Here is a 22,989-nt window from a genome sequence, read left to right as displayed (position 1 = left end):
CGGTCCGTACGGACCGCTGTATGGAAAGGGTTAAACGGCTGACATCGCATCGCAGATGTCAGCCGTTTATACCAGGGTGCCAGCAATGTGCTGGCACCCTGGTATCCCCACTAGACACCAACGATTATACAAGGGGAGGCGGGCGGGGGATCGCGATCCCGCCTGCCGCACCGCCCGCCTCCCGCACCGCCCACACCGCCCGCAACCCTCCCCCTGCACCTCCCGCCACCATAAAAATCATTCGGGGGTGCAGGGGGGGGTAAATAAAACTTTTTTTTTGGCATATAAAGTTTCTGATCCCTGCGGTCAGGGACTGCGGGGACCAGAAACTTCAGAAATCGCAGCAAACCGCAGGTCTGAATTGACCTGCGGTTTGCCGCGATCGCCGACATGGGGGGGTCACGGGACCCCCCCGCGCATTTAGCCTAGGTGCCTGCTCAATGATTTGAGCAGGCACCGGGTTCCGATCACTGCCAGCCGCACGGCAGTGATCGAAAATACACAGGGCGTACATGTACGCCCTGTGTCCTTAAGTACCAGGGCACAAGGGCGTACCTGTACGCCCTATGTCCTTAAGAGGTTAAAGTAGCCACCTTTTGCTTTGATTACTGTTTTGCACACTCTTGGCATTCTCTTGATGAGCTTCAAGAGGTAGTCCCCTGAAATGGTTTTCACTTCACAGGTGTGCTCTGTCAGGTTTAATAAGTGGGATTTCTTGCCTTAGAAATGGGGTTGGGACCATCAGTTGCGTTGAGGAGAAGTCAGGTGGATACACAGCTGATAGTCCTACTGAATAGACTGTTAGAATTTGTATTATGGCAAGAAAAAAGCAGCTAAGTAAAGAAAAACGAGTGGCCATCATTACTTTAAGAAATGAAGGTCAGTCAGTCAGCCGAAAAATTGGAAAAACTTTGAAAGTAAGGGCTATTTGACCATGAAGGAGAGTGATGGGGTGCTGCGCCAGATGACCTGGCCTCCACAGTCACCGGACCTGAACCCAATCGAGATGGTTTGGGGTGAGCTGGACCGCAGAGTGAAGGCAAAAGGGCCAACAAGTGCTAAGCATCTCTGGGAACTCCTTCAAGACTGTTGGAAGACCATTTCAGGGGACTACCTCTTGAAGCTCATCAAGAGAATGCCAAGAGTGTGCAAAGCAGTAATCAAAGCAAAAGGTGGCTACTTTGAAGAACCTAGAATATTCCATATTTTCAGTTGTTTCACACTTGTTTGTTATGTATATAATTCCACATGTGTTAATTCATAGTTTTGATGCCTTCATAGTCATGAAAATAAAGAAAACTCTTTGAATGAGAACGTGTGTCCAAACTTTTGGTCTGTACTGTATATGTGTGGATGCTGTTTAAATACATGTGGGTGGACCATAGTACATCAGTCTACAAAGTGTCACCCAGCTTAAGGGTAAGGGTGACCCTTAACACATATAGAACCAAATGATATATCTGCAAGAAAAAGGGGGTCAGTCAGCACATCCCGATGCGCAGGTGCACACTGCTATGGTTAGAAACACAAAGAAAATAACACAATGCAACAGCACTCTGCAAACCAAATAAAGTACAATAATGCCATAGTTATAGAAAATATTCTGGTGCTAATGCTACGTTTATTTTGTAAATTTGAGATTCTTGGCAAATACATTTTGTACAAAATTATTTGGGCCCGTCTGCCAAACGTCAAGGCGATCTCTATAATACAGGAACCTAACACTCAATACTACATGTTATGTGCTACAATGGCCACCATAAAATTCAGGGAGTGCATGTTCCACATACATGCTGGGTCCACTCTGCCTTTTACCATTTTTGTGCCATAATGGCCTCCATTAAATCCAAGGAATGCAGGTACCAACATGCATGCTGAGCCCACTCTATACCTCTCCTGGTGCCAGACGGCTTCCAATGAATTCAGGGAGACCAGGCTACAGCTTTATACTTTTTACTAAAGTATTTTACTAATACTTTATACTAATTAAAATCAGCCTATAGGGCAATCTTTGTTATGTTCCTCAAACCATTCTTGAACAATTTTTGCAATGTGGCAGGATGCATTCACATCAGCTGTCAGTGGTTTAAATGTTGATATTTCTTTGTGCTGCTGGAGGATGTGCCTACTTTATGACGAGGCACAGGCTCGTGGATGTCGTCGATTTCTCTTTTTTTTTACATCAGAAAACTGGCATAAAAAAGGATACATTCACGGATCCTTTAGGTCCAGCCTTCCCCCATCACCATGCTCCCTTTTCTGGAAACGTGAAGTGTACAACTTTTTTTTTTATACCAGAAAACTCACATGATAAATTCCCCCCAAAAATGTGATGGCTAGACGACTAGGTCAGAGCATCTCCAAAATGGCAGGTCCTGTAGGGTATTCTTGGTATTTAGTGTTTAGTACCGGCCAAAAGTGGTCCAAGGAAAGACAACAGGTAAACCGGTGACTAGGCCATCTGTGTCCAAGACTCACTGATGTGTCTGGGTAGTGACGGCTATAACCTGTTGATTCCAATCTCACACAAGAGTTATTGTAGCACAAATTGCTTAAAAAGTTAATAATAGCTTATTTGTTATGTGTATGGAAACATTGATCCAAGCAATAAGACAACACCCGCATATTTGTGGATTACATGCTCCCTCGGGTATACATACTGCAGCCGCGTATGCGGACGACCTTTTAATATTCCTTACCAACCCAGCACAAGCTGTCAGAACACACAGGGGGAGATTTATCAAAACTGGTGTAAAGGAACTGGCCTAGTTGCTCATAGCAATAAATCTGATTGGTTGCTATGGACAACTAAGCCAGTTTTCCTTTATACCAGTTTTGATAAATCTCCCCCACAGTGTTTTACGGATTGCTGCTTATTGATGTCCATTCTGACACCTGTCCACTGCTGAAAGTATCTACAATGAGCATGAGAGCATCGGAACTGGACTATGGAGAAGTAGAAGAAGTTGAGCTAGTCTGATGAATTACTATATCTTTTCTTTTACATCACGTGGACAGCTGGGTTTGTATGCTTACCTGGAAAAGAGAGGGCACCAGGGTGTATTTTTAGAAAAAAGACAAACTGGGGGAGGCAGTGTGATGGGGAATGTTCTACTGGGAAACCATTTACAGACCGAGTCCACCCCCCCATGGCAACAATATTCCCTAATGGCAGTGGCCTCCTTCTGCAAGATTAAGAATTGCAAACTTGCAATTGCTGCTAACATGCAAAATAAAAAATGCAGCACTATCACCCTATTTAAAGTTGGGTTAGGGCCCTGGAGATGACCTGTGGAGGATACTCCTATGACCGCATTATAGAAACATAGAATGTGTCGGCAGATAAGAACCATTTGGCCCATCTAGTCTGCCCAATATACTGAATACTATGAATAGCCCCTGGCCCTATCTTATATGAAGGATGGCCTTATGACTATCCCATACATGCTTAAACTCCTTCACTGTATTTGCAGCTACCACTTCTGCAGGAAGGCTATTCCATGCATCCACTACTCTCTCAGTAAAGTAATACTTCCTGATAATACTTTTAAACCTTTGCCCCTCTAATTATGATCATACAGTACTTATACTACCGTAAAAGAAAAATGAACGGCCGGAAAACTTAATGCGATTGAGCTAAGATTGACAAAGTATAAACTGCTAGTGGTGCTTGGTCAATGATCACACAACCACCTTTTATTTTGGGTTCTGCAGAAGGGTATATGCTGAGACAGGGTCACGTTAATACTGGGTGGCATCTCCCTTTGCTGCATTACAGACTGCCATGGTAATGGTCATACAGATGCTGGATATCTTTCTGTGGTATCTCATTCTAAGCTCTTTCGACTCATAGATCAGCTGAGTTGATTGTTGGCTGCTGTGCATGGGCGACCCGTTACCCGATGAAGTCCCAGATGTTCTCGATGGGGTAGAGATCTGGCAATTTTGGTGGCCAGGGGAGCTGCTGGATACCCTGAGGAGAACCTTGTGTAGCACGGCAGTGTGAGGGCTGGTCTTGTGATAAAAGGCAACCATGATCAGGACATAATGAAGGCTGGTCAATGTTCCCTCCATGAATACCAGACAGGAATGACTATGGTTCCCCACAAAATGACATCTGGTGTTGGCCCTGTCTGTCTCTTTTCTATGCATGATGGCAGTAGGAGCTCACAGCCCTCCTGCAAACTCTGATGCAGCCATGAATGGAAAACAGTAGTGTTCAGGAACAATGACCAGCCTTTAGTCCATGGGGTAAATTAGGAATGGCGTTTTCTTAAAAATAAATATGCCATAGTAAGATGTGTCAAATTTATTCTCCAAAAATTGGCACATCTGTGAAGTTTACATGTGCAAGAAAAGCAAACAGATTTAGACATTAGAATTGCGCTATCGTTTACATCAGTTTCTGGAGGAAGGGTCTGTTTATATGGGCAGATTTTTTGTCTGAACCAAGCACCAATCAATAATATAGCAAGTCAATATAGTGCTTGTTTGGTTCCATTTACATGGTGCATTCTTCGGCTCTGTGTCAGGATGATTATTTATTGGAGTATTCGAACACATACAGTTAGCACGCCCCTGTTCACATAAGACGATGTGCTGCCAATAACTGAGGATTTTAATGCTGTATGAAAGAGCTAATTACCCGACAAACAAGTTTTTTTTTTTGTCAAGTCATCAGTGATGACAAGTAGCATTTTTAAAAAGTGGCAAGAGCAGGAAAAATGGTAAAAAGTTACAAAATGTATGTTGGAACAGCCTTTGATAAATTCCCCGTCATTTGTGTAAGATGAATATTTGAAGTTAGATTTCAATAGCTTCCCTTATTCTTCTCAACAAAAAAACACATGTATTATGTATGGGTCTCTTGGTTTCATTTTTCCACTGTACACAGGTTTAGGCAGACTGTACAGACATAACATTAATCATTTACTGTATTGTGGCCTCTTTATGATGTGTATAGTTTGTTACATTTTAATACCGGTTAGATACAAATACCTTATCATACTGTCAACCACGAATCACTGTACCCTTTGCCAAATGGTGGTCACTTGCCGGAAATCCACCACTAGAATTACAGCTGTACTTCTCACCACCAGACCTTCATACTTGAACCCAACCATCGTGGGATACCACACATAACCTGGATGCATCACTAGATACGATGCGGCTCCAGTCCGTAGAAGCCCAGGTTGCTTCTTTGCGGTATCACTGGCTAGCTATCAATGGCAGAACATGTAATGGATGCCGTGACACCAAATTTCCTTTTGCTAAGGAAATGCCTCGAAATGGTCCTGGCAGGGAAAGGGTTGTGTAATGAAGGTGCCATATTTATCAATTTTCTTGTACAACCATATGGTACCTTACTGTCATACTGCATAGTGTCGTGCCTGAGGAAGAGGCTAGTACGCTCTTGAAATAAATAAAGCAAATCTATGAAGGAATTGGCCTAAAGCTGGCTATACACATTCGATCTATGTTGGCTAAACCCTCCCAAACATCTAAAGTGTGTGGTGTTCTCCCGACTGTCCCCTGATGGCTGATGTTGGTAGAGATAAGGGTTGGGCCTGTTGGATTTCAACTGCCCAATCCTTTTCTTCTCAGAGAAATAAGCCACTGTCAGAGGAGTCTTGACAGCTACATTCTCGACTTTCCCCATCAGCAATGCATATGTATGGAAGGATCGGGAGGAACAGCTGTCAGTTAAACGAGTGTTCGGCCAACAGTTATCTTGTGTATGTGGCCAGCTTTATACTTTCTCTATAAAGAAGGAAATGCAAAGTTTAGCATTCGGAATAATTTTTTCCAATTGTCCTCAAATGCTGGTACACTACCAGATGACGCCAATATTTCATCTCTAAGAGTGCCTGTATGCGGTTTGGCTCAGTACTGGGATCTGCATGTCAATTACTATTAATTACCAGGCCACTCCTGTACTTGGTTTCATATAGCTATTACAAGTATGGCCTGGTAATACACATGGATTTCCTGCGTTTGGAATGCAACGTGTATGGGCATGCTTAAAGGGGTTGGCCACTTTCTGGTTACTATTGACCAATGTGTTTGTAAGATTATATGGCTCTTACGAATATAGCCTTTGTTGAAATTCTGCTCCATTTTCTAAATTTTATAAGCTTGTTCACACAGTCTTTTGTGCTGTCCACACAGAGGTCCTGTCCATAAGATGGCCATTGATGTAGGGTCATGTGACCAGGAAAATCTCCTCCATTCAAACACACTGCACCTGCCATCTGCACTTGTTCTGCTGGGAGTTTAGTGCAAGTGTAGAGTGTTTGAATGGAGGAGACATCACAAGGAGGTGATTTTCGTGGTCACATAACCCTCCATCAGTGGCCATCTTATGGACAGGACCTCCGTGTGGACAGCACAATAGACTTGGTAAACAATGGGGCATACCTTATAAAATATAGAAAATGGTGCAGAATTTTAACTAAAGCACTATTAGTAAGTGCCATATAGTCATCTCACAGACACACTGGTCAACAGTAACCAGAAAGTGGCCAACCCCTTTAAAGGGATTCTGTCACCTCTTTTTACCCTATAGAGATGCGGACATGCACGGCTAGATCGCCGCTAGCATGTCCGCAATATACTTGTCCCATATCTCTGTGTGGTTTTTATTTATGTACATTATAATGTTCAGAGTTTGTACACTAATATTCCCCAACATGAAGGACTCCAATGCGTTAGGGAGATATTGATGTAGAATGCCAGTCTGGACAACTGCATGATCACCTTCCTGATGACATTATTGAAGTTAATTCTTACAAAAAATTATTTTAGATTTAATGAAGATCATCACTTGCAGCTGCGGGGGACTTTAATGGGGTCCTCCGCTTCGCCAAATTTTGCAAATATTTTCATGGCAGCATTTGAGAATTAGCATATTTTCAATAATGGAAAATTAGAAACATCATCCACATGGCTACGCTATGTGGATGATATATTTCTACTATGGAAGGGTACGGAACAGTCAGTGATGGAATTCATTGATCATCTCAATTCCTGCCATAAAACTTGCTCAGATCGCCGTAATCTCGCGATGAGTGAGCTCGCGCATACGCAGTGCCGGCATAGTGTTCCTTCCCTGTGCTGGCATCAGCCTCAGGGAAAGAACTGCACATGCGCGAACTCGCGCAACGCGAGATTACGGCGATTTGACTTCGTGAGCATGGAGAAGATTGCTGGTTACAGGCGGTGCTCGGCTCCTTCACAGAGGGGCGTGGCTGAGCCCCTTGGGCTCCTTACCAGGCTCATTTACATATATATCAAATAATTTTTTCCCCTAAATAAAACCACACAGAGATATGGGACAAGTATATTGCGGACATTCTAGCGGTGATCTAGCCGTGCATGTCCGCATCTCTATAGGATAAAAAGAGTTGACAGATTCCCTTTAAGGGGGCAGGTTTGCTAACAGAAAATCTGCACAAATTTCTGTACGATTTTCTGTGCGTTTCCACGCACCAAGAACGCATGTGTCACTTGCGTTTTTTTGTGTGGATTTGATGCCTTCACCCTTGCATTGAAAAGAGTGAAATCACAAAGAGTGAAAGCACAAAAGAACTGCACTAAGAATTGACATGCGGTGGATTTCAAAATCCGCACTGCAGGCCCAGTTTCGGCATGGAACAAAAAAGCAAAGTGTGCTGTACATGAGATTTGTCTAAGATCATACAATTTGCTGGTACCGTACTACGCCGCGTTTTTTTCCACACAAATCCAGATGGAATAACTGTGTGCGCAATCCAAAACATGTGCAGGTAGCGTAAGGGTACGGACACACAAATTCTGCAGATTTTCCTTAGTGGTACCATGTGCAGAAAATCAGCAGCATTTACAGTAGCAGAAAACGAGAAATTCTGCAACAATATCTGTACATAACTTGACATGCGATGTGCAGCATGTGAATTTATTTGGCGGATATCTGTTGTGGATTTCACCCTTTGCAATGTAACAGATGAGGATTTTGTGCATGTGTGGCTATACACTAAGGGCTCATGCCCACGAACGTATGTGAATGGGGTCCGCACTGCAAAAAATGAATGCATGCACTATTTTTTTGCGGTGCGGAAGCACGTACAGTAAACCCACGAAAGCACTCCGTAGTGCTTCTGTGGGCTTTCTATCTGTGCCTCCGTTCTGCATCTCCTGGATTGCGGACCCATTCAGGTGAATGGGTCAGCGATCCAGGATGCACACGGCTGGTGCCCGTGTATTGCAGACCCGCCGTATGTGGGCCGCAATACGACCACGGCCAGCACACGGTCGTGTGCATGAGCCCTAAGGATAACATTTATCCCCTGTATGCAAAATTTGTCACATGCCATAGTTGCACAAACATTTGCCTGTTTAGGGGGGTTTAGACTCCACTCACCACTTTTTCAAAAAAGTAGTGGGAGCAGGGCGGGTAATGTTCGGTGCAAGGGAAGCTATAGCGAGCCCAGCACATTTATTATAGTCTATACCTGAAAACTGGCATAGGTTATAGCTGGAAAACAGCTGCCTTGCTGGTGTAGATTTCCATTTTGGCACATGTCCTGCACAGATGCACCATAATTATTAAAGGTTGTGCGGGTAAAGATAATGCTGTACTATCTTAGCTGCTGGGACTCGGACTGATCAGCTTTTTCCGGGAGTTGCTGCTCTCACTAGAGCTCTGGTGAGTGCTGCGGGCTCCCAGCAGCTTTCCAAGAACAGCGCCGTTGATCGTATAGTGGGTGTGCTTGGTACTGCAACTCTGCCCCATTCAAGTCAATAGGTCTGAGCTGCCACTAGATCCACATAATCCACTCAGTCGTATTAGGCTACATGTACACGACCGCATGTGTTTTGCGGTCCGCAAATTGCGGACACGCAAAAAAAAAAACGGATGACATCCGTGTGCCATCCATTTTTTTTGCGGATCCATTGTAACAATGCCTAAAACGGAAAAGAATAGGACATGTTCTATTTTTTTGCGGGGCTATGAAACGGACATACTGATGCGGACAGCACACGGTGTGCTGTCCGCATTTTTTGCGAACCCATTGAAATGAATGGGTCCGCATCCTATCTGCAAAAAATAAATAAATGAACGGACACGGAAACAAACAACGTTCGTGTGCATGTAGCCTTAGGCCTCTTTCACACAGGCGTCGCGAGTGAGGGCCGGATAGGATGCGGGTGCGTCGCGGGAAAATGCACGATTTTTCTGCGCGAGTGCAAAGCGTTTTAATGCGTTTTGCACTTCACAGAAGTTCGGGTTTGGGTTAGGTGTTGTGTAAATTTTATTATTTTCCCTTATAACATGGTTATAATGGAAAATAATACCATTCTTAATACAGAATGCTAAGTAAATTAGGGATGGAGGGGTTAAAAAAAAATTCTTTGAGGACCTGGGAGAAAAGGACCTTTGGTGATGCCACTGCACTCATCACATGGCCCATCACATGATCTGTCACCATGGTGATGCCATGTGGATGATGTTTCTAATTTTTCCATTATTGAAAATATGCTCATTCTCAAATGCTGCCATGAAAATATTTGCAAAACTTGGCGCAGCGGAGGACCCCATTGAAGTCCCCCGCAGCTGCAAGTGATGATCTTCATTAAATCTAAAATAATTTTTTGTAAGAATTAGCTCCAATAATGTCATCAGTAAGGTGATCATGCAGTTGTCCAGACTGGCATTCTACATCAATATCTCCCTAACGCATTGGAGTCCTTCATGTTGGGGAATATTAGTGTACAAACTCTGTACATCTAATGTACATAAAAAAGTGACGTTATCACATCTCTCTTTTTCTAGTTGTCTCAAAAAATCTGTAGTGTTTTTACTTTTCTCTGTAGGAAAGAATCTACATAAATTGCTATAGGTTTCAACAATGAATCAATGCAGGAAAATCTGTCTAAATCTGTGTTAGTGAGCACTTCTCCTTTGCCGAGATGTGGCCAGGTGTGGCATATCAAGGTGCTGATTAGACAGCATGAATATTGCAGAGGTGTGCCTTAGACTGCCCACAATAAAAGGCGACTCTGAACTGTGCACTTTGATCACACAGCACAATGCCACAGATATCGCAACGTTTGAGGGAGCGTGCAATTGGCATGCTGACTGCAGGAATCTCTACCAGAGCTGTTGCCTGTGCAATGAATGTTCATTTCTCTACCATAAGCCGTCTTCAAAGGCGTTTCAGAGAATTTGGCAGTACATCCAACCGGCCTCACAACCGCAGACCACGTGTAACCACACCAGCCCAGGACCTCCACATCCAGCATGTTCACCTCCATGATCCGCTGAGACCAGCTACCCGGACAGCTGCAGCAACAATCGGTTTGCATAACCAAAGAATTTGTGCACAAACTGTCAGAAACCGTCTCAGGGAAGCTTATCTGCATGCTCGTCGTCCTCATCAGGGTCTGGACCTGACTGCAGTTCGTCGTCATAACTGACTTGAGTGGGCAAATGCTCACATTCGAAGGCGTCTGGCACGTTGGAGAGGCGTTCTGTTCACGGATGAGTCCCGGTTTTCACTGTTCGGGGCAGATGGCAGACAGCGTGTGTGGCGTCTTGTGGGTGAGTGGTTTGCTGACGTCAACGTTGTGGATCGAGTGGCCCATGGTGGCGGTGGGGTTATGGTATGGGCAGGCGTATTTTATGGACAACGAACACAGGTGCATTTTATTGATGGCATTTTGAATGCACAGAGATACCGTGACGAGATCCTGAGGCCCATTGTTGTGCCATTCATCCACGACCATCACCTCATGTTGCAGCATGATAATGCACGGCCCCATATTGCAAGGATCTGTACACAATTCCTGGAAGCTGAAAACATCCCAGTTCTTGCATGGCCAGCATACTCACCGGGCATGTCACCCATTGAGCATGTTTGGGATACTTTGGATCGGCGTATACGACAGCGTGTTCCAGCTCCTGCCAATATTCTGCAACTTCGCACAACTATTGAAGAAGAGTGGACCAACATTCCACAGGCCACAATCAACAACCTGATCAACTCTATTCGACGGAGATGTATTGCACTGCGTGAGGCAAATGGTGGCCACACCAGATACTGACTGTTTTTCTGACCCCCCCCCAGTAAGGCAAAACTGTGCACATTTTAGAGTGGCTTTATTATTTGAGTAGTCTCCAAGGCATTGCTCCCGGTTAGCCAGAATCCGACTCCACACTGATGAGGGGCAACACCCCGAAACAGCTGTCTGTGGATGGATAACTGGCTAAGGTCTTCCCTGTCACATCCTTAAAGCTTGTAAAAGAGTGGAATCTTGACATAGGGGCCACTTAATATGGTGGATTTGGTGATCTCTGTAATGGGGACACCCCTTTGCTTGGTTTTCCTTACTTTGAGGGATATCTAACTTTCACTGTGTTGAAGACCCATAACTGGGGCTCCACAATTATTTTGCATATTACTGTTTCCCAGGGAGCTTTGCACTTTGGAATGCTGTATTGAGACTCTTAAATGAGGCTCCACAGTGTTTTCCGTATCTGGTCTTCCTAAGATCAGCTATTATTTTGTTTTATTGTGGGCAGTCGAAGGCACACCTGTGCAATATTTATGCTGTCTAATCAGCACCTTGATATGCCACACCTGTGAGGTGGGATGGATTATCTCGGCAAAGGAGAAGTGCTCACTAACACAGATTTGTGAACAATATTTGAGAGTAAGGGCTGTTTCACACGAGCGAGTCCATTGCAGGAATCACGCTCCGTGTGTGAGTGTGATCCTCTGCTCTGGACTTGCAGGAGCGCACGGCATTATCATGATTTATAATGCTATGTGTCTCTGTATGGCCTTTTTTCCACAGAATCATAGTGACATAAAGCTGTCAGTATGATTCTGTAGAAATAAGGTCAAGCAGAGGCACATAGCATTATAAATCATGATAATGCCGTGCGCTCCTGCAAGTCCAGAGCAGAGGATCACACTCACACACGGAGCATGATTCCCGCAATGGACTCGTTCGTGTGAAACAGCCCTAATGGGTCTTTTGTGTATGTAGAAAATGTTTCAGATCTTTGAGTTCGGCTCATGCAAAATGGGAGCAAAACCAAAAGTGTTGCGTTTATACAGTCCTGATCAAAAGTTTAAGACCACTTGAAAAATGGCAAAAAATCATATTTAGCATGGCTGGATCTTAACAAGGTTCCATAAGCGTAAAAACACCAAGTTGGAGCTCACCTCACCATACACCACCGAGGAGCACGGACACAGAACCGGAACCAAGGATGAGAAGTAGCAAAAAAATATATATTGTCCAGCTTCACCTCGCAGTGCGTGTTTTATTAGGAAACGTGCTTAACCCCTTAAGGACTCAGCCCTATTTCACCTTAAGGACTTGGCCATTTTTTGCAAATCTGACCAGTGTCACTTTAAGTGCTGATAACTTTAAAACGCTTTGACTTATCCAGGCCGTTCTGAGATTGTTTTTTCGTCACATATTGTACTTCATGACACTGCTAAAATTGGGTCAAAAAAGTTAATTTTTTTGCATAAAAAAATACCATATTTACCAAAAATTTTGAAAAATTTGCAAATTTCAAAGTTTCAGTTTCTCTACTTCTGTAATACATAGTAATACCCCCAAAAATTTTGATGACTTTACATTCCCCATATGTCTACTTCATGTTTGTAGCATTTTGGGATTGATATTTTATTTTTTGGGGATGTTATAAGGCTTAGAAGTTTAGAAGCAAATCTTGAAATTTTTCAGAAATTTACAAAAACCAAATTTTTAGGGACCACTACAGGTCTGAAGCACTTTGCGAGGCTTACATAATAGAAACCGCCCAAAAATGACCCCATTCTATAAACTACACCCCTCAAGGTATTCAAAACTGATTTTACAAGCTTTGTTAACCCTTTAGGTATTGCACAAGAGTTATTGGCAAATGGGGATGAAATTTGAGAATTTCATTTTTTTGCCTAATTTTCCATTTTAACCCATTTTTTCCACTAACAAAGCAAGGGTTAACAGCTAAACAAGACTGTATCTTTATTGCCCTGACTCTGCCGTTTACAGAAACACCCCATATGTGGCCGTAAACTACTGTACGGGCACACAGTAGGGCGTAGAGTGAAAGGTGCGCCGTTTGGTTTTTGGAGGGCTGATTTTGCTGGACTGTTTTTTTGACACCATGTCCCATTTGAAGCCCCCTGATGCACCCCTAGAGTAGAAACTCCATAAAAGTGACCCCATCTAAGAAACTACACCCCTCAAGGTATTCAAAACTGATTTTACAAACTTTGTTAACCCTTTAGGTGTTGCACAAGAGTTATTGGCAAATGGGGATGAAATTTGAGAATTTCATTTTTTTGCCTAATTTTCCATTTTAACCCATTTTTTCCACTAACAAAGCAAGGGTTAACAGCCAAACAAGACTGTATCTTTATTGCCCTGACTCTGCCGTTTACAGAAACACCCCATATGTGGCCGTAAACTACTGTACGGCCACACAGCGGGGCGTAGAGTGAAAGGTGCGCCGTATGGTTTTTGGAAGCCAGATTTTGCTGGACTGTTTTTTTGACACCATGTCCCATTTGAAGCCCCCCTGATGCACCCCTAGAGTAGAAACTCCATAAAAGTGACCCCATCTAAGAAACTACACCCCTCAAGGTATTCAAAACTGATTTTACAAACTTTGTTAACCCTTTAGGTGTTGCACAAGATTTAATGGAAAATAGAGATACAATTTCAAAATTTCACTTTTTTGGCAGATTTTCCATTTTAATATTTTTTTTCCAGTAACAAAGCAAGGGTTAACAGCCAAACAAAACTCATTATTTATGGCCCTTATTCTGTAGTTTACAGAAACACCCCATATGTGGTCGTAAACCGCTGTACGGGCACACGGCAGGGCGCAGAAGGAAAGGAATGCCATACGGTTTTTGGAAGGCAGGTTTTGCTGGACTGGTTTTTTTGACACCATGTCCCATTTGAAGCCCCCCTGATGCACCCCTAGAGTAGAAACTCCAAAAAAGTGACCCCATTTTAGAAAGTACGGAATAAGGTGGCAGCTTTGTTGGTACTAGTTTAGGGTACATATGATTTTTGGTTGCTCTATATTACACTTTTTGTGCGGCAAGGTAACAAGAAATAGCTTTTTTGGCACGTTTTTTTTTTTTTGTTATTTACAACATTCATCTGACAGGTTAGATCATGTGGTAATTTTATAGAGCAGGTTGTCACGGACGCGGTGATACCTAATATGTATACCTTTTTTTTATTTATGTAAGTTTTATACAATAACTTCATTTTTAAAACCAAAAAAAGTTTTAGTGTCTCCATAGTCTAAGAGCCATAGTTTTTTCAGTTTTTGGGCGATTATCTTGAGTAGGGTCTCATTTTTTGCGGGATGAGATGACGGTTTAATTGGCACTATTTTGGGGTGCATATGACTTTTTGATCGCTTGTTATTACACTTTTTGTGACGTAAGATGACAAAAAATGGCTTTTTTTACACCGTTTTTATTTTTTATTTTTTACGGTGGTCACCTGAGGGGTTAGATCATGTGATATTCTTATAGAGCCGGTCGATACGGACGCGGCGATACCTAATATGTATACTTTATTTTTATTTATGTAAGTTTTACACAATGATTTCATTTTTGAAACAAAAAAAATCATGTTTTAGTGTTTCTTTAGTCTGAGAGCCATAGTTTTTTCAGTTTTTGGGCGATTATCTTGGGTAAGGTATGATTTTTGCGGGATGAGATGACGGTTTGATTGGTACTATTTTGGCGTACATGTGACTTTTTTGATCACTTTTATTACCTTTTTTGGGAAGTAAGGTGGGCAAAATTTCAATTTTCTCATAGTTTTTATTTTTTTATTTTTATGGTGTTCACCGTGCGGGGAAAGTAACATGACCGTTTTATAGATCAGGTCGTTACGGACGCGGCGATACCTAATATGTGTAGTGTATTTTTTTTTTTTTTTTTTTTATTCAGTGATGAATGTTTTTTTTTTATCTTAACTTTTTTAACTTTTTTTAACTTTTTTTTTGACCCAGACCCACTTGGTTCTGGAAGATCCAGTGGGTCTGATGTCTGTATAATACAGTACAGTACAATATATATTGTTCTATACTGTATTTTACTTACACTGAACAGATCTATGCTTTCAGCATAGATCTGTTCAGCACCATGGACAGCAGGACGCCTGAGCAGGCGTCCTGTTGCCATGGGAACCTTCCCCGTCTGCTCAGAACTTCGCAGACGGGGAAGGGTAAGCACAGGGCTGAGGGGGGCTCTCTGGGGGCTCTCTCCCTCTCCATCGGGGGGCTGCAAAGGCACAGCAGCCCCCCGATGGAGAGGGAGGGAGCTCCCTGACCGACGACAGTTAACTTTTTCCATACAGCGGTCCGTACGGACCGCGGTATGGAAAGGGTTAAACGGCTGACATCTGCACAGATGTCAGCCGTTTATACCAGGGTGCCAGCAATGTGCTGGCACCCTGGTACAACCACTAGAAGCCAACGATCGTTCATGGGGAGGCGGGCGGGGGATCGCGATCCCGCCTGCCGCACCGCCCGCCTCCCGCACCGCCCCCACCGCATGCGCACCACCCGCCGGCATCAAATCATGCAGGGGTGCAGGGGGGGGTGAAAAATATAGATTATAGGCACTCAAAAGTTTCTGATCCCCGCGGTCAGGGACCGCGGGCATCAGAAACTGCAAAAAGCGCAGCAAACCGCAGGTCTGAATTGACCTGCGGTTTGCTGCGATCGCCGACACGGGGGGGTCACATGACCCCCCCTGGCGTTGTCACAGGATGCCGGCTGAAGGATTTCAGCCGAAATCCCGTTCCGTTTAACCCCTCGGGCGCCGGAATACTGAGTTCAAGCTAGGACGTACCGGTACGCCCTGAGTCCTTAAGGACTCGGGAAATAGGGCGTACCGATACGCCCTGCGTCCTTAAGGGGTTAAAAACCAAACATCAGGCTCATATCATCAACATGTTTCGGATCAACATATATTACAGATCCTTCCTCAATGAGGAAGGATCTGTAATATATGTTGATCCGAAACATGTTGATGATATGAGCCTGATGTTTGGTTTTTAAGCACGTTTCCTAATAAAACCAAACATCAGGCTCATATCATCAACATGTTTCGGATCAACATATATTACAGATCCTTCCTCATTGAGGAAGGATCTGTAATATATGTTGATCCGAAACATGTTGATGATATGAGCCTGATGTTTGGTTTTTAAGCACGTTTCCTAATAAAACACGCACTGCGAGGTGAAGCTGGACAATATATTTTTTTTTAACAAGGTTCCAAGTAGAGCTTCAACATGCAACAAGAAGAAATGGGAGTGAGACAAAAAAAATTTTGAACATTCAATTTAATGAAAACAACGAATAAACTGAAACAGGCTGTTTTTCAGCTGATCAAAAGTTTAGGACCACACCTCCAAAAAAAAACGAAACCCCCCCAAAACAGAAATCCAACTTCCAAACATGAACTCAGTAATGAGTAGCTCCGCCGTTATTGTTTATCACTTAAAAAAATTGTTTCGGCATGCTTGATGCAAGCGTTTCCATGAGGTGAGTAGGAACATTTCTCCAAGTGGTGAAGACGGCCGCACGAAGGCCATCTACTGTCTGGAACTGTTATCCATTTTTGTAAACTTCCCTTGCCATCCATCCACAAAGGTTCTCAATTGGATTTAGATCAGGGGAACACGCAGGATGGGCCAAAAGAGTGATGTTATTCTCCTGGAAGAAGTCCCTTGTCCTGCAGGCATTGTGTACTGTAGCGTTGTCCTGTTGAAAAACCCAGTCGTTACCACACAGACGAGGGCCCTCAGTCATGAGGAATGCTCTCTGCAACATCTGGACATAGCCAGCGGCCGTTTACGCCTCTGCACTTCCTGAAGCTCCATTGTTATACTGAAGGAAAAAGCACCCGAGACCATTATGGCGCCCCCTCCACTGTGGCGCGTAGAAAACATCTCAGGTGGGATCTGCTTGTCATGCCAGTAACGTTAAAAACCATCAGGACCATCAAGGTTACATTTTTTCTCATCAGAGAATAAAACTTTCTTCCACCTTTGAATGTCCCATGTTTGGTGCTCTCTTGCAAAGTCCAAACGAGCAGTTCTGTGGCGTTCAAGGAGACGAGGTCTTTAAAGACGTTTTTTTGTTTTTGAAGCCCTTCAGTCCCAGATGCCGTCTGATGGTTATGGGGCTGCAGTCAGCACCAGTAAGGGCCTTAATTTGGGTTGAGGATCGTCCAGTGTCTTGACGGACAGCCAATTGGATCCTCTAGCTCAGTGCTGATGAATTTTTCTTGGGTCTTCCACTTGACTTTTTTGTTCCATAACCCTCAGGATTTAAGAATTTAAGAAATTCCAAATGACTGTCTTACTGCGTCCCACCTCAGCAGCGAAGGCGCGCTGTAAGAGACCCTGCTTATGCAGTTCAACAACCCGACCACATTCAAAAAGGGAAAGTTTTTTTGCCTTTGCCATCACAACGTGTGACTACCTGACAGAAAATGACAATAAATCCACATCTTTGCACAGATTTGGCCTTTTAAAGGCATGTGGTCCTAAAATTTGGGTCACCTGAAAAACAGCCTGTATCAGTTTATTCGTTGTTTTCATTAAATTGAATGCTCAAAAAATGTTTTGTCTCACTCTCATTTCTTCTTGTTGCATGTTGAAGCTCTACTTAGAACCTTGTTAAGATCCAATAATGTAAAATATGATTTTTTGCCATTTTTCAAGTGGTCTTAAACTTTTGATCAGGACTGGTATTTTTGTTCAGTGTATTTATATGAATAAAAGGACTGAAAAATACAAGCAAAGCTTCAAAAGAGCGAGTATTATTTATACCTCACGAATAACCTTTTGAATAAGGCTACTTTCACACTTGCGGCAGAGTGATCCGGCAAGCAGTTCCGCCGCCGGAACTGCCTGCTGGATCAGGCAATCTGCATACAAACGGATGGCATTTGTAGACGGATCCGGATGCGGATCTGTCTCTCAAATGCATTGCAAGAATGGATCCGTCTCTCCGTTTGTCATACGGACAAACGGATCCATTTCTATTTTTCTTCATATCTTTACCGGTCTGGGAAGGACTGATCCTGCATTCCAGTATTTTTAATACTAATACAATTCAATGTAAATTAATGCCGAATCCGGCATCTAATCCGGAATTTTGGACAGAGAGAATACCGCAGCATGCTGCGGTATTTCCTCCATCCAAAACGCAGTTCAGTGACTGAACTGAAGACATCCTGATGCATCCTGAACGGATTTCTCTCCATTCAGAATGCATGGGGATAAAACTGATCAGTTCTTTTCCGGTATTGAGTCCCTAGGACGAAACTCAATGCCGGAAAAGAAAAACACTAGTGTGAAAGTACCCTAAGACTAATACGACTGAGTGGATTATGTGGATATAATTGGGGAGCCTGAGTGAGGTTCTGAATCGGGTCGTGGTATACTACAGGTGGAGCAACAGCTGATTGAACTGAGCTGCAACTAGTCCACGTGACCAATGTACGGGGATGTCACTGGCATATGAAGAGCCTGCGGTACTCATGGAGCATCCGGCCTCTTCTAACAGTGGATCAGCGGGTGTCCTGGGTGTCAGATCCCCACAGATCTGATACTGATGACCTATCCGGAGGACCAGAAGGGGAAGGCTGAGTAAACAACAGACTTGAAATGATGAGAAGGTAGAGATTCTTTGAAAAGATGACATGACTTTAAATTTGTGCAACCATTTGAACCCTGTGATGAAGCTCCTGATAATATTGTAGGTGTCGGGGTAGAATGGGCTTTTCACTTTATTGCAACTGGAGGAAAACAGTGTGATATCAACAGCTAGTATGCTAAACCTTAGAGACTGAAGTCCATCCTGAAGAAGAGAACTGATAACTGGTAGTACAGTATGTGTTTTTTTACCGACTTTCTAAGTGTACATATATCCATGTAGGCTTAGAATGAGCGCACAGTTTCCTAACAGATGTGAATATATGGAATTTCCAGCAATCGTGGATCAGCTGCAGCTTTGGGTGTGACTCAGTTTTGCTGTTTGAATCTCTGCAGCTGTGGGACAAAAACCAATGACATAGCCTCACCCTGTGCTCGGTCTATGAGTCACTAGTATGGTGCATCATTTGAGGGGCCCGAGCAGCAGCTCCGGCAAATTTACTAACTCCAGAGGGATAGAGGCAGAGTGTGGGCATGCTCCGGCAAGTTTACTAACAGGCGTAAGGGTCAGAGGGTGGCGCAGTTTTTACGCCGGGCACAAGGACTGCCACAGATGTGCCTAATTTATGACTAGGAGCATGCCTCGTCATAAATTAGACAAATCTTATGGCAGTGCAAGGGGGGAAACTAAGACCATAAAAAGCCGGTCTTAGTAAATGTGCCCCATTAAATGAATGTGATAACAAGCACATTACTCATTGCTCAGATGATATCCAGATGCTGTAAAGTCTATTTTTGACACACACTGCAACACATAATTTTTATTATACCATAGACTGCAATGGTTTTGAGGAAACTGCCAACAGTCAATGCAATTTATTGCCCACTGGGGGAACCCTAAAGTTAACACTTGTAACACTGTTAATTTGTAGCACTTAAAGGGGTTTTCTGAGACCAACATATTGATGACCTATCCACAGTCATCAAAATGAAATCTGTGGAGATCTAACACCAGTCATCCTCATTGAGCAGATGGTAAGCTGTGTATAGAGCTGGAACACCGCATCTTCATACACTGTGTAGTAACCATTCTCGGTGCTACAACTCGTGCTCCTATGTTTCTGTTATTCTTATCAATGCTTGCTGCTTGGCTGCATTTTAGCCGTGCCCCTCATCTCTGACTATAACTAAGCTATACTGCCTACAGGAAGTCTGAGGTTGTCAGAGACACACCCCCTGTCTCATGATTGGTTCAGGCTGCTGCTCGCTCCCTCCCCTGCAGATCTGCCTCCTCCTGCTGTGCAGACACAAGTCTTATCACAGGCCAAGCAAGATGTCATCGTATGGAGAACTGTTTTCCATTGCAGTAAGGCCTCTTGCACACAACCGCATGGCTTTTTCAGTATTTTGCCGTCCGCAAGAAACGGATCTGCAAAACATACAGATGACAGATCTGCTGACAGATGTCCTTTAAGTTACAGTCATAGGACAACCCATTTAAAACTCCAAATCCAATCTCCACCACACAGTTAAAAGTTAAAATTTCAGAGACTGGCAGCTGACCTGCTTACATCTGAAAACTATAGAATCTGTTTTCTGTGTAAGATGAACACACCCCTAGCACCAGCAGAATTTTTAAATGTAATACCCTGACCAAACAGAGCTTTTATGCGGTGCAGCCCACATACGGGATCTGCATGCGGTTTACCGCTAACTGCAATAGCAAGTACAGGTGCAGCTTGGCATTTAGTAGATCCGCTGCTGGGCTGCACAGCGTACCCTAAAAGGGTTGTTTAGTTTAGAAAACCCTACTCATGTACCCTATCATGTACCCTATCAGAATTAATAGAGGGGGCACCCTTATCTGGATCCTCATCTCTTGGGCAGCGTGGAGACAGGCTACACAGAACATCTCTCTCTGGCCCGTCCTGTGCTGCATTACACAGACAGCCCTGGGCTCTGGGGATTCGCTGTTTCCCAGTGACACTGCAGGGAATGTGAACACTTACTGCCAGGTTTCCCACAGATTACTACTGGTAGCTGGGGACACAGCCGGGAGACACGTTCTTATCTGCTTATTCTCATGGGTCCAAACCAAAACTACTGGCGCATTTCAGAAAAGTCTCATGTCATTTCCTTTATTTTTATTAAATATTGAAACTGATAACAGATAACATGTCTCTGTACATCTATCTATCTATCTATCTATCTGTCGTCTATCTAGTCTATCATATATGAAGGCTTCACTACCAGATATACATTGTCACGGAAGATAACATGGTCAGTTTATCATACGTCAGACACTGAACTTCAGAATGTTTTCTCAGTAAGTGGACTTTGCTTTAATAGAGAAAGAAACATGACATATATGACACCTTAGGGCCTATTACACAGCATGATCGCGAGCAATCATTTCTAGTAACGCTCATCAGTGATAATTGGCTTGCCTTGTATAATCGATCAGCTCGTTCATCGGCTGCTGGGAATCTATCATCAGGATGAAAGATTCTGATTGGCATCACATCTCCCTGTGTAATCAGGAATGTGCTGCTGATAATACAATGGAAGTGAATGAGGGAGGAACGACTACAGTAGCAATCATTTCTCTCACATTCAGTTTGCATCAGCCAGAGTAATCAGGCTGGTGCAAACAAGCGGTGATGCGTTCTCATTCTTCGGGCACTGGCACTGCCCGGATATGGGACAGTGTAATAGCACCATTGGAGATGTAAAGAACAGGTAGCTGCTCACCATAGGCAGATAATGGTGTAGACAGAACTTGAAATAATTTGAACAATATGCCCTTAAAATAATCACCAAAGGTGCCCCAAGGTCCTTTTCACACGGAAACATAAATTGGGAAAATGAGCACCAACTCATGATACAAGCAAGTCGTTATCATCCTCAAGACGTCCACTTATGTTATAATAATCATTATAGTTTTTCATAATCGCGATCATTTGTGCAATTGCTGGTCTTTTCTACTTCCTTGTGTTTGCCGTACAAATGATTAGCTGATGCCTACAGTATGTAGATGAGTGGATGTGCTGGAAACCAACAGTGGTCTTAGATCATCATAAAAGATGTCATCAATGACAAACTAGAAAATTGTTGTATATGTCTTCACTGGACAGTAATTGGGAACTATCATTCTATCTAACAATTTTAGAGGACACTCACCCTCTCCAGAGGGCAGTCATGATGCTCTTATGTAGAAGTGCCTCCAACCTGAATAGGGGTCACTTCCACTACACACACACAGCAGTTTGAGAACTTTGAAGAAAACCATTCTTGTCCTTATTTCCAACCACTAAACATAGTTTTTAAGCATTTTGACAATATTTGCCCATATTATTAAGAATAATAAATACCATATTATAAGAAATAATACATTTAATAAATACCAGTCCACCTGGATCACAGAGGATTTACCAGACAATGTGTGGATGATTATATAAAGCTTATAATGTGGAACACGCAGTGGATCAATAGATCTAGTAATTAAGAACTTCTGACTCCAACCCTGGGGTCGGATAGATTCCAGAGCAGATGTGCTGATGACCAGCAGATCGCTGGTCATCAGCACATCTGCTCTAGAATCTATCTGACCCCAGGGTTGGAGTCAGAAGTTCTTAATTACTAAAGGTTCATGTACAGGTTCTGTCCATGAAGAATATCCCTTCAGCGGTTACCTGTACATGCAGAGATGATTCTGGAAAACTGCAAGGTAGTTCATGAGTTCACATACAGAGCAGAGGACTTACCTTGCTGGCAGGCAGATAACACAGAGACAGCAGCAAGAAGGACTATGTCAGAGGCCATGTTATAGGAGAGAAAGAATGAGGTAGAATGCAAAGGGGAGCAGACTCTCAGCAACCAAAGGTCCACCCACCACTTCCGTTCTATAAGTTAACTCCTTGCCTGCTGGAATGCACTATATGTTACAGATACTGTCGTTTCTTGAAAGGAATGGTAACAATAATAACATTTGTAAAGCGCTTTTCTCCCATAGGACTCAAAGCACATGGTAGTAAAATTCAGTTGTAAAAAGTGCAATTAAAATCAGTCACATTTTTTATGAGTTCGATTATAAGAACACTGATATGTTTTCCATATCAAAAGTGATATATTGTATGCAGATTGCGAAAAACTATTAAAAATGATCCAAATTAGTTAATAAAAGGACATATTTTTCCTTTGATTAATTATACCGTGGGTAGTGGGGCCTCACTATTACAGATCCAAGTCATACAGATCTGTAATCGAGCATCAATAGAAATCCATAAT

The 22,989-nt window shown here is 43.2% G+C and overlaps 1 protein-coding gene across 1 annotated transcript in view; it reads right to left on the bottom strand.

Moving 5' to 3' along the window:
- LOC120989987 (microsomal glutathione S-transferase 2-like) overlaps positions 1–22,558 on the bottom strand; it is a 39,401-nt gene extending 16,843 nt beyond the window's left edge. Inside the window, exon 1 of the mRNA XM_040418472.1 lies at positions 22,467–22,558. Coding sequence (XP_040274406.1) covers positions 22,467–22,524 — 58 coding nt within the window. The 5' untranslated portion in view covers positions 22,525–22,558. The remainder of the gene's footprint in view (positions 1–22,466) is intronic.
- Positions 22,559–22,989: the final 431 nt, after the last annotated feature.

Source organism: Bufo bufo, chromosome 2 (assembly GCF_905171765.1).
Source record: "Bufo bufo chromosome 2, aBufBuf1.1, whole genome shotgun sequence".
Lineage (NCBI taxonomy): Eukaryota > Metazoa > Chordata > Amphibia > Anura > Bufonidae > Bufo > Bufo bufo.
This window is presented reverse-complemented; position numbering and strand designations above follow the sequence as displayed.